Source organism: Octopus bimaculoides, chromosome 22, assembly GCF_046866305.1.
Source record: "Octopus bimaculoides isolate indiv1 chromosome 22, ASM4686630v1, whole genome shotgun sequence".
In the NCBI taxonomy this organism is placed as follows: Eukaryota; Metazoa; Mollusca; class Cephalopoda; order Octopoda; family Octopodidae; genus Octopus; species Octopus bimaculoides.
In genome coordinates, this window is record NC_142949.1 from 78,280 (window position 1) to 90,797 (window position 12,518).

Consider the following 12,518-nt stretch of genomic DNA (forward strand, 5'->3'; position numbering starts at 1 on the left):
GTTTGTAAGGAGCTAGAGACTGAAGATGGAAACGTATCACCAGTATCAAAGTATAAAAAGCATTCTAAATGCCCTGAAATCATCAGAAGACCTGAATTTATCCAACAAGTTCAGTAGACCATTGATTACAATCCCAGAAAGTCCATGAGGTCAATTGCAAAAGATCTCGATGTGTCAGAAAGAACAGTCAGAAATGTTGTCCTCGAAGACATCAGATATAAGTCTTGTATGATGAGAAAAGGTCAATTTGTCAGAAAAAGCAAAAACAAAATTGACTACATCAAATCTAAAAGGCTCTTATAAAAACTGAAAAATTCAGTAGAAGAAGATTTGATTTGATTTTTCTCAAACGAGAAAAACTTTGACCAAGATCAAAAAGTTAACAGAAGAAATGACAGATGGTTATGTGCAGACCCTTCTGAAGTTCCAAGTGTTATTTATGTATACAAAATTTCCTGCAACTGTCATGGTTTTAGGGGTTGCCAGCAATGAAAGACATGTGATGCCTCCTTACTTCTTTCCACAAGGTCTTAGAGTTAACTCTGCTACCTACATTGAGGTCCTAGAAATAATTATTAAGCAAAAAAAAAAAAAGGAAGGAAAGAAAGAGCTCTAATTAAAAAAAATGAAAAATTGTAGTTTGGTGAATATTTACCTTGAGAGTCAGAGGGAAGCTTGCAAGATGCTGCTGAATAGGTTGACTCAGAGTTACTAGACCTGAATCTTTGTGAATTTGAAATATTGGATACTTTCCATCGAAATGGTATGTTAATTCATCCTAGAAAGAGAGAGGGAGAGAGAGAGAGATGTGGATATTAAATATTGAAGAAATAATGTAAAAGATAGTAAATAAATGTGTCACATTTGATTGACTTTATTGAGTTTTCAATTACAGTAATTTTAATTCAAAGGGCCAGTTTTGACACATACTATGTCATGTTGATTCTGTCTGAGAATTATGTTAATGGTAACAAGTGTCCCTGGAACACTCAACCACTTTTATGTTAATTCAGCAGGTTGAACAACTGGAATACTCATTGTTCAAACTGACAAGGAAACCATTTATTTTACATTTATTCTGTTAGAAGCATTCAGTTCAGGTCTTTGATTAGAGGAGACCTTCTTCCCACTGTCCCTATGTTGGAGGCATTGAAAATCGATTAAGGGTGCTGCCCTTCTTCCTTTTGACTAAACCATTGAAAAAAACAGAAATCTTTCTGGTAATGTGGGGAACAAAGGCAATACAGAATGTGTGTTGTACTGAATTAATTTAAATACAATGTCTACAGTCGATTTTTGGTGCCAAAAGATTATTCACTCAGTCAAAGAATCTGTGTATATTGTCAAGAAAATATAAAAAATAACTTTTGCTGACCTGATCCACATAACTTGTAAGTACAACAACAACCGCAACAAATCAACAATTATCAATTAACGTCTGTTTCCCATGCTGGCATGGGTTGGATGGTTTGACTGAAAACTAGTAAGCCGGGGAGCTGCACCAGATTCCAATTTGATTTCTATGGCTGGATGCCCTTTCTAACACCAACCACTCCAGGAGTGTAGTAAATGCTTTTTTATGTGCCACCAGCATGACACTGGCAATAGCCATGACTACAATTTGACTTGGCTTGACGGGTCTTCTCAAGCATGGCATATTGCCCAACATTTGAAGGGTGCATTTTACATGCTACTGGCATGAGTGCCGGTTGTGCATCGGCCACAATTTCACTTGGCTTGATGGGTCTTCTCAGGCATGGAGTATCGCCAAAGGTCTCAGTCACTTGTCATTGCCTCTGTGAGGCAACAGCAATAATGACAAAACTCAAACAGTCTGTCCCATATTAATCATACAAAAAACAAAAACAATCCATGGACTGTCCTGAGTCATCTCCAGCAAAACTGATTCAGGAGTCACCCTGAGCAGCCTCTAATGAAAGTGATCTCTAGATCAACCCCAAGTGACCACTAAAAGTGACCCCCAATTAAAGTGATGCACAGGGCAACCCAAGAGAGAAATTCTCCCCCAAATTTAACTGAAGGCTGAAAAAAACAATAAAGAAGCCATTGCAAATTTACCAGCCTACTAGAAACAGAAGCCACATCTACCTCAAGTCGCATCCTTCAAAAACTGAAAGCACACATTGAAAAAAATGTAGTCCTCAATGAAAAAAAAAAATGTAAGATGGTCATGACTGAAATGCATTTGATCATAAGTTGCTTGTTCAACCAGGTCTGTCCTGAGGCCTAAACAACAACAATTGCAACTAGACACAGAACTGAAGAAAGAAATTCGAGAAGATTAAGAACCAATGAAAATCTAAGTAAAAAATCAGACAAAACTTACATCGTCGTGGGACTGCACAAGCACCACAGGAGAGTTTATAGGCAAAACTTCAGTGATGTTTACCTCAGAAGGTGTGTTTATGATAGTAGGATAACCATCGTTGCCTCTCAGAATACTAACTAACAGGTAACTTTCATCAAATGTGTCGTTCTCTCTATCCTTCTTGAAAGCCTGAAAGTAGGAAGAAATTAATTTTACTATCATTACTATTTTTATTAATTACTATTTAAAAGAAATCATTATTATTTTCATTATAAAAGAAATCACCATAATAATAATAATGATAATAATAATAATAATAATAATAATAATAATAATAATAATAATAGTAGTAATAATGATAATGATTATGGATAAGGAAAAGCGAAGCTACTTATTGGCTCATCATGCCCATTTGACTCCAGGATCATAAAGAAAAAGGAAGGAAAAAAGTAGATTCCTTTAAAATTTGAAATAGGAAGAATTTGGAGCCTGCAAACAGTAAAGATTGTGCCTATAATAATTGATGCGTTGGGAACAGTAAGCTAAGATCTAGACAAATGGCTGAAGGAGATTGGAATAGAATGGCCGGTAGAGCACCTACAGAAAGTTTGTCTCTTAGGGACAGCAAGGATTATCAGGAGGGTTCTAAGCACTTGAAAGACCGCTGAAAACTTAAGGTTTTTGGTAGTAATCTGTTACCACCATAAATCCTACCAGGAATAAGACTAAACTTGAGCCAAACCAAAACAATGGCTTAAATGTCTCATTTAAATGTTGAAATAAGTTCTTTTCCTTCTCTATAAAATACTATCATCATCATCATCATCACGATCACCATCATCATCATTATTATTAAGGCAGCAAACTGACAGAATCGTTATCCAAGGTGGGCATACTTTGCTTACAATTAGTGGCATTTCGTCTGTCTTTACGTTCTGAGTTCAAATTCTGCCAAGGTTGACTTTGTCTTTCATCTTTTCAGGATCGATAAAATAAGCCCCAGTTGAACACTGGGGTCAATGTAATCGATTTATCCCTTCCCCCAAAATTGCTGCCCTTGTGGCAAAATTTGAAACTGTTATTAATATTATTTCTTTTTATCACAGGTTTTGTTGGAACTCTTGGAATCTTGCATACATAGCGGGCTTACTGCCTACAGCCTACAGTACCATGCTATCTGTTCTTTTCATTTATCTAATACTTTCCTGATTATTCTGGTTGTGTCAAGGAGGTAAACCTTTTGTAATAGTTCTACTGGGCACTCTTTTCCAATTTCCTTTATATTCCTCTTTGTTATTATTATTATTATTTGTTGGGTCACAACAATTTGTTTGACTTTTGCTTTGTATTTGTACAAGTTGGCTCCAAGTCTCACCCAGAGACCACAAGAGACAACAAGTTAGAAGTTCGTGTTTGTGTTATGCCTACGGAGTGCTGGAGCCATGGGAAAAGAGCACAGGCTAAGCTAAGTGCAACTAAGAAGGACATCCAGCAGTACAAGTAGTGCCGAAGCAAACATAGATACTCAGCACAGTCCTTCGATTAATCAGATCTTGTCAAACCATCCAATTCATGACAACAGAAAAACAGATATTAAAAGATGATGATGATGATGATGGTGATATCAAGTGAAAGTGCATGGACGTGCATTTTCATACTTTTATGCTTATATATATATATATATATATATATATATATATATATATATATATATTTAATTATATGTATTTATTTTCTCCTATTAAAAATAATTCGGATAAAATAAATGGGTTAATAGATACCAGGGTAGCAAAGGTCACAAAATAACTGTGGTGTAACTCCTGTTTGTGAGGCAGAAACTCCTTGATATTTTGGGTATTTGAGTATATATGAATTTAAAGAATGGAGTAAACGCATGTTATAACTGCATACTTTTATTCTGACATATGTTTCGAAGAATTACAATTTATGCGATCCATAGGAATCTGCGATGTTAAAAATGTAAACTTCTCCTCAGGGAAATGTATGGGAACCAGCTTGAACTTAAGACATTATAACCGAGTATGAGAATTATAGTTGGATAAGGTTATAACGTAATTCATTTGAAGAAACCGTTGGAGATTAGGACGCTACCAGATAGTACGTTGGACAAGAAAGGAAGAAGAAAAAAAAAAAGAAGAAAAGGAAAAAAGAAAAAGAGAAGGAAAATTCTGAGTGTAGAGTTGGGAGTAGATATGATGATATAAATCCAATAAAGAAATTTTGGAGAGGAATGTTATGTAATAAAAAGGCATTATAAATGGAGTTAATCTTGTGTTTCTATGAAAACATTGAGATGAATGTATATAATCATTTATACTTATGTGTATGTGCATATATATACACAAACAAACCCACATATGCTCCAATAAATACATATATATGCATATCTATATACATATGTACATATACACACATACACACATATATATGCATACATACACATATATACGCACATACATACATATACATAAGCACATACATATACATACATGCATACATAAACGCTCAACCACACCTATATATATATATATATATATATACACATATACACACACATACACATATACACACACACACACACACATATACATATATATATATATATATATATATATATATATATATATATATATATATACACACATACATATATATATATATATATATATATATATACACACACATACATATTCACAAATATACTCATATACGAATATATATAAAAAAAATTTGTTTCATAAATATATCTGTGCACAAAAATATACGTGCATCCAACCAAGCATAGGATCTTTTTTAAAACGGGGGCCACATTTTTCATTAATGTTTTACGTAGTGTTTTTGGTACGGAAAGACTTTCAAACTTCGTATACTTATCTATTTTGTGTTATAGAACAGAAAAATATTTTTGTATTCGAATTTATTTCATGTAAAAAATTGTCTTATTTCGATAATTTCAACCAGTCACTGACAAGTATTCAGTTGTTTATATTTACTCCTTTGGCTGATTAAGCGGTGTAAAGCGTATTTAATCTCCATAACTTCTGACATTTGCAGAGAGGCTGCTTTTTTATTTTAAATTTGCTTTTTTTCATTTTCTTTTTTTTTTCTTCGTTTTATTTGCTTTTTTCTTTTTAAATTTGCTGTTTTACCCTAACCCTAACCCTAAGGTTAGGGTTAGGGTTAGCCTATAATAGAAAGGTTTATTAGCTACTGCCAATATGCTTCAGCCATTTTTTGACAAGGAAATAATAATTTTGTCACCGATAGAATTGTTTCAGAATCGTTTGTTTATGTAGTCGGCACTTAATGTATATCAGCTGAATGGACGTCAGTGATTGGTTGAAATTACAGAAATACGACAACTTTAACATGGAATAACTTAGGGATTTCTGGGTTTTTTTAAAGAATACTAAGAGAAAAAGATGTTTTATATGACATATTCTACCAGTGTTCCAAGTTTCAAAGTGTTTCGTTAAGAAAATACTGTGGCCCCCCGTTTTAAAATAGATCCCAAGCATATATACATGCATATCTAAATATATTTTTTATAATAATAACAATAAAAATAAAAATACACATATATATATATATATACACAAAAATCGGATCTTTTTTAAAACGGGGGCCACATTTTTCATTAACGAAACACTTTGAAACTTGGAACACTGGTAGAATGTGTCATATAAAACATCTTTTTCTCTTAGTCTTCTTTAAAAAAAAAGAAATCCCTAAGTTATTCCATGTTAAAGTTGTCGTATTTCTGTAATTTCAACCAATCACTGACGTCCATTCAGCCGATATACATTAAGTGCCGACTACATAAACAAACGGAGGGATGCACACCGAAAAAACAATAGCGCCACACAACAACACACATACATAGACACCCCTCATAACATATGTGGCTGTAGAGATAGGAACAAATGCAATTTCTCCAATAGGTGTAAGACAGATAATATAGTTTACCAATGTGATATACAAACAAATAGCCACACTAAATCTTATATTGGGGGAACGAGTTACCAAATACGTTTAAGATATAATGAGCACCTAGCTAGTTTTAAAAACAGAAATAAGGCAAATTCTACAGGGCTTAGTAGGTATATCTGGGAACTAAACGACAATAAGATAGAATATAAACTAAAGTGGCACATACTAAAAGTAGCTAATTCCTATAACCCAACTAACAGACGGTGCAATCTCTGTGTAACAGAATGCCTCGAAATCCTAACATCTAAGAACGAATTATTAAACAGGAGATATGAATCTAGTCTAATCTGTCTTCACGCTACTAAATACTCATTCTCTAAGTATAATTAAATATATAATACATTACACTTCCTAAGCAAAACTAAATATGTATAAAATAGCTTTACTTCTAAGTAGATATGAATAAGACAAAAGTTAGCCCCCTTTTCACCTAAATTTAGGGTTGCTTCCCTGTACTAACACCGCCGGTGCTATAAAAACACAGCGCATCCAGCAATCACAAACATCAAGTGGAGATGCACTTGACTAAAACTGGAACAATGTTCTTAAATAGCACCCCCCCCCCTATATCCCCTTACAAGAAGACCAACGCAACAACTAAAACGTAAGGCTCTATTTACCTATCACCACTATCACACCACCACATATATTACACCCAATAATTACTTCTCCTACGTTTCGCACACCACAAACTTCGAATATACCCTTCAACACTCTGAAGAGATCGGCCAAACTACTGGCTGCATCGAAACGTACGTAAGTGACTAAGACATAATATACAAAATGACTCATTACATAACCTAAACCTCCACACTGACTCATTCCACAAGTTCCACATAATAAAGCAACAGCTATCTAGTCCAACGAAAATGCTTTTTCTTGTATTTGTTGCTCCATTCTCCAAGTAAATATATATATATATATATATATATATATATATATATATATATATATATATATATATATATATATGTATGTGTGTATGTATATATATATATATATATATATATATATATATATATATATATATGTATGTGTGTATGTATATATATATATGTGTGTGTGTGTATGTGTGCGTATATGTGTATATATATGTGTATATATATATATATGTGTGTGTGTGTGTGTGTGTGTGTGTGTGTATATGTACATATGTATATAGATATGCATATATATGTATTTATTGGAGCATATGTGGGTTTGTTTGTGTATATATATGCACATACACATAAGTATAAAAGATTATATACATTCATCTCAATGTTTTCATAGAAACACAAGATTAACCCCATTTATAATGTCCTAAACTCCAACGGTTTCTTCAAATGAATTACGTTATAACCTTATCCAACTATAATTCTCATACTCGGTTATAATGTCTTAAGTTCAAGCTGGTTCCCATACATTTCCCTGAGGAGAAGATTACATTTTTAACATCGCAGATTCCTATGGATCGCATAAATTGTAATTCTTCGAAACATATGTCGGAATAAAAGTATGCAGTTATAGTATGCGTTTACTCCATTCTTTAAATTCATATATATATATATATATATATATATATATATATATATATATATATATATATATATATATATTTATTTATTTATTTATTTAAGCTGGTTCACTTACCTTCAATGTTGCTGTGAAGTTTTGATGGTCTTTCCTTGACACTGGCTTTTTGATGGTCAGTTTTGGGGATGCAGAGTCAAAATCAAAATAGTCAAAGAACGATGGTTGTAATGCTGGAATTTTAGAAGAATACTTTATTAGAACTGCAGCAGGGTATGTAGAAAATAATAATAATGATAACAACAACAACAATAATAATGGTTTCAAATTTTGGCACAGGGCCACCAGTTTCACAGGGAGGAGGTTAAGTTGATGGCACTGACCCCAGTGCTCAATAGTTACTTTATCAACCCCAAAAGGATGAAAGGTAAAGTCAAAATCAGCAAAATTTGAACGCAGAACGTAACAGACAAAATGCCATTAAGTATTTTGGCAATGTGCTAAAGATTATGTCACTTTATTATTATTATTATTATTATTATTATTATTATTATTAAGGATGATGATGATGATGAAGATAAAATGCCCTGATGCAGTTCCAGGCAGTGGCTTTCATGGCTTCTCATCTTAACTGATTGGAAGTGTTACCATGTACATTGTTTTGTCTTGGTATAGAAGATGGGCTACAGCAAATATTCTACCTGATACCACAGATTTGCTTGCCAGTTGTTTGACCGTAACCTGTCGAGCATGGCTGATGATATGTGCATCTCTGATCACGAGCAGAAGCAGTGAGGGAGCAACAGAGCCATGTGTTGAGAGGAATTCTTTGGGGTTTGGATAATTCACCTCTGGAAACATGGGTGTTTTGTTCAACATCCTTAAACAAGCCTTATTCAGGGACCTTTTGAGTGGGATGGGCTACTGGACCTGAAGATAGTTTCTGTTACCTAGGTGAGCAGATTAACAATGGTGGAGGAAGCTCTAAAAGTATTGTTTCTAGAATAAGAATTGGGTGGAGGAAGTTCAGAGAGCTATTACCTCTGTTGGCAACAAAAGGACTCTTTCTTCCAGAGTGAAAGGTAGACTATATGATGCTTGTGTGTGAACAGCTATACTCCATGGTAAGGAGACATGGCTTCTGAATGCAGAAGACATGTGCAGACTGGAGAGAAATAAAGGTAGTATGTTCCGATGAATGTGCAACATCAGTGTGCATGTATGACAAAGTGCAAATGTATTGAGAGAAAAGCTGGACATAAGAGGAATCAAATGTAGCATGAAAGAGTGAAGACTACATTGGTTTGGAGATGTGATGTGTATGAATGAGGACAGCTGCATAAAGAAGTGCTGATAGATACACTTACAGCATTCACACTCACACATTTCTATACTTACACACACTCATATACATACACTAAAAATGTTGGCATTTGAACTTACCATACACAAGCTTATAGAGAACATCTTCTCCAGTACTGCCTACCTCCAGATCTGTAACATTAAGTTGTGGAAATATCTCAACTGTCCCAGTTTTGGTTTGCTGGAGGAAAAAGACAAATCATAAAAGAATTATATGTAATATAATGATGATGATTAAAATTAAAAATACATAAATAGCAGCAGCAGTAATAACAATAACAATAATAATCATTTGTTTATTTGTCACTTGGGCGATAAATGAATGAATATTACAAAGTGAAGTTACAAAAACCATAACGACTTATACAAGATTAATTTTTTAAAAAGTCACGGCAAACAATAGCACACAAATAGGGTTAAATGAGATATCTCAGTGTAGGGGCAGTTATCCTAAGATCAATCAATGAACCCCATAGATCTAAGATTACATTGGCTATCAAGAGCAAATGCTGTCTATCAGCTGTAATCCCTAGCCTACAGTGTGACTCTGGTGAATGGGTATGCTGCGAGTAGACCCATTCTGATATAATCTCATGTAGTCTTATCTAACATGGATGTGGGTCACCCACATTGTTAAGTGGAACACTTAAAAATTTGTGAACTTTCAACATGAAACTGTTAGTATCATAGCTAATTCACAAATAAGAAATATAGTTATCCACCACATGCAGTGTTGAGCACTCATTTTCACTGTTCAATGCATGTGTGTGTGTGTGTGTGAGAATATATATATCATCATCATCATCTTTTAACGCCCACTTTCCATGCTGGCATGGGTTGGACAGTTTGACTGAGGGCCAGTGAACCAGAAGGCTGCACCAGTCTCCAATCTGATCTGGAAAAGTTTCTACAGCTGGATGCCCTTCCTAACGCCAACCACTCTGAGAGTATAGTGGGTGCTTTTACGTGCCACTGGCATGAGGGCCAGTCAGGCAGTACTGGCATCAGCTATGATCAAATGGTGCTTTTTACATGCCACCTGCACAGGAGCCAGTTCGGCGGCACTGGCAATGACCACGCTTGAACGATGGTTTTTTTGTGCCGGCATGGGAGCCAGTCAGCGGCCCTGGCAACAATCATGCTCAAATGGTGCTTCTAATGTTCCACTGGCACAGGTGCCAATCAGGCGGTACTGTCATTGGCCACGACAGCGATTTCACTTGCCTCAACAGGTCTCCGCAAGCATAGTTTATTGTCCAATGATTGAAGGGTACTCTTAAATGGGCTGGTTATACAGCAGAGGCATAGGCCACGGTTATGGTCCCATTCCAGTCTTACCAATATAGTGCTCTTTACATTGTGAGCAAGTTGCACAGTAATTTAAGTTTTTTGTTTAGCATGTTTGCATTGACTTTGAAAATCTCATTGTTTTTAAAGGAGATTTTGTCCACCCACTTCAATGTATTCACAGCTTCCACATTGAGGCTCCCTACATTTTTAACTTGCATTGTTTCAATGTTAGATGTAAATTTCGTCTTGGTGAGTAGTTTTTTAATGTTTGGTGCATGACATCTGCTATATATTATTTATGAGTCTTCTATGAGTGCATTCATTTTGGGGGATTGCTGGAGAATTGGGAGATATTATTTGGCAGCTTTCACAATAGTGAAGTTCCTTGGGTTGTAAGTGATGACAAAAGGGATGACTGTTTTGTCCTTTTTTCTTTTTGGCTTGTTTTTCTCAGTGTTGTCACTGGAATGTTCTGGGTCTTGGAGATGGCTGTATCGATAAGGTTAATCCTTGTCTTTTAAGGAACCATTTTAGTTCATGTAATCTTTTTTTTCCTGTAGTGTGGGCTGTGTTACTGTGGTGCAGATTCATCTTTCCATGTTAAAGGAAATGTTCCTTTTGGTGTGTGAGGGGTGGTGTGCTGATCAGAATTTTAAGTATTGGTGTGTGTCTGTTGGTTTGTAAAATAAGTCTGTTTCAATATTTTCCCCTTCTTTAATGATAAGGATGTTCAGAAATGGTAGCTCCTTTCTACTACATTCCATAGTGAATTGTATTGCTTCATGAAGCCTGTTTATGATTTGGAGGTCTTCTTGGTTTCTATGCCAGAAGATGAAGCAATTGTCCAGGTAACAGTTCCAGTTGTGTGTATATAGGAAATGGATTGAAAAATGTTTTAAAAGACTTACCTCTTTGACTTGAGAAAAGTAGATTTTATTTTGGAATTGCACACCTTCATCATTAGAATTTTGAACATTTATATACAAAGTCGTAGTTGCTTTGAAGGAGTTAGTACACTGAGCATCCCTTCCACAATCCTGAAATAAAACAAAGTATGAGAAGAGTTTTATTAAGTAAAATGTGTAAAGTAAATATATGTTAAGGCATTTTCATCATCTTGTTTTAGTTTAGGCTTTCATTAGCCCTAGATTGAGAAGACCTAGAATCAAATGTACTCAAGTCATGATAACCTAGTCTTTTACTCACAATGAATCTAAGACTAAATGACTGAATGTGTCTTTTGTATTTTAAAGAGAAGTGTGTGTGTGTGTGTTATATGAGATTTTGCTGTGACTTTAAGCAATGAAATTATTCTATAGAACCAAAGACACAAAGGAGAATGCATGAAACAGATACATACATACATACACATATATATATATATATGTATATATGTACAAGAAGAGAATTACATAGTACATGCATTTGCTCACAAACACACACATGCATACATAAACACATATATAATGTGTGTGTGTATATATATATATATATATATATATATATATGTATGTATATACATATAATTAAAAGGGTAAAGGTTTATCAATTTATTAATTTATTAATAAATTAACAATTAATAATTTTTACCAAGTCCTTCGATATGTAAACACCATTATCAGTGAAGAACTTATTTAAAAGTTCTTATACATTTATAAACATAATTAAGGGATCAGCAACAGTTGCTTCACCACATACCGAAGTTCAGAAATAGCAGCTATCTGTTGGAGTCTCAGCATTTTAGCTGCTATTTCTGAACTTCGGTATGTGGTGAAGCAACTGTTGCTGATCCCTTAATTATGTTTATAAATGTATATACGTATATATATATATGTACGTATATATATATATATATATATATATATATATATATATATATATATATATATATATACTTTATTTAAAAGCAGCAGAAATATAACAAAAGACTGTTACTCTGAGTTTCACGTTCCCGTTCATTGGACAGTTTTGTTAGAAAATAAAAAAATAAAGCATATTACTCTACCTCCGGTAT

At 34.2% G+C, this 12,518-nt stretch overlaps 1 protein-coding gene across 3 annotated transcripts in view; it reads right to left on the minus strand.

Moving 5' to 3' along the window:
• LOC106877697 (protocadherin Fat 4) overlaps window positions 1-12,518 on the minus strand; it is a 133,235-nt gene that overhangs the window by 78,279 nt on the left and 42,438 nt on the right. For all 3 annotated transcript variants that reach the window (XM_089339770.1, XM_089339769.1, XM_089339771.1), the window contains exons 9-13: window positions 11,413-11,541; window positions 9,296-9,395; window positions 7,973-8,085; window positions 2,348-2,518; window positions 656-778 (exon numbers count right to left, since the gene is read on the minus strand). In XM_089339770.1, coding sequence (XP_089195896.1) covers window positions 656-778; window positions 2,348-2,518; window positions 7,973-8,085; window positions 9,296-9,395; window positions 11,413-11,541 — 636 coding nt within the window. The remainder of the gene's footprint in view (window positions 1-655; window positions 779-2,347; window positions 2,519-7,972; window positions 8,086-9,295; window positions 9,396-11,412; window positions 11,542-12,518) is intronic.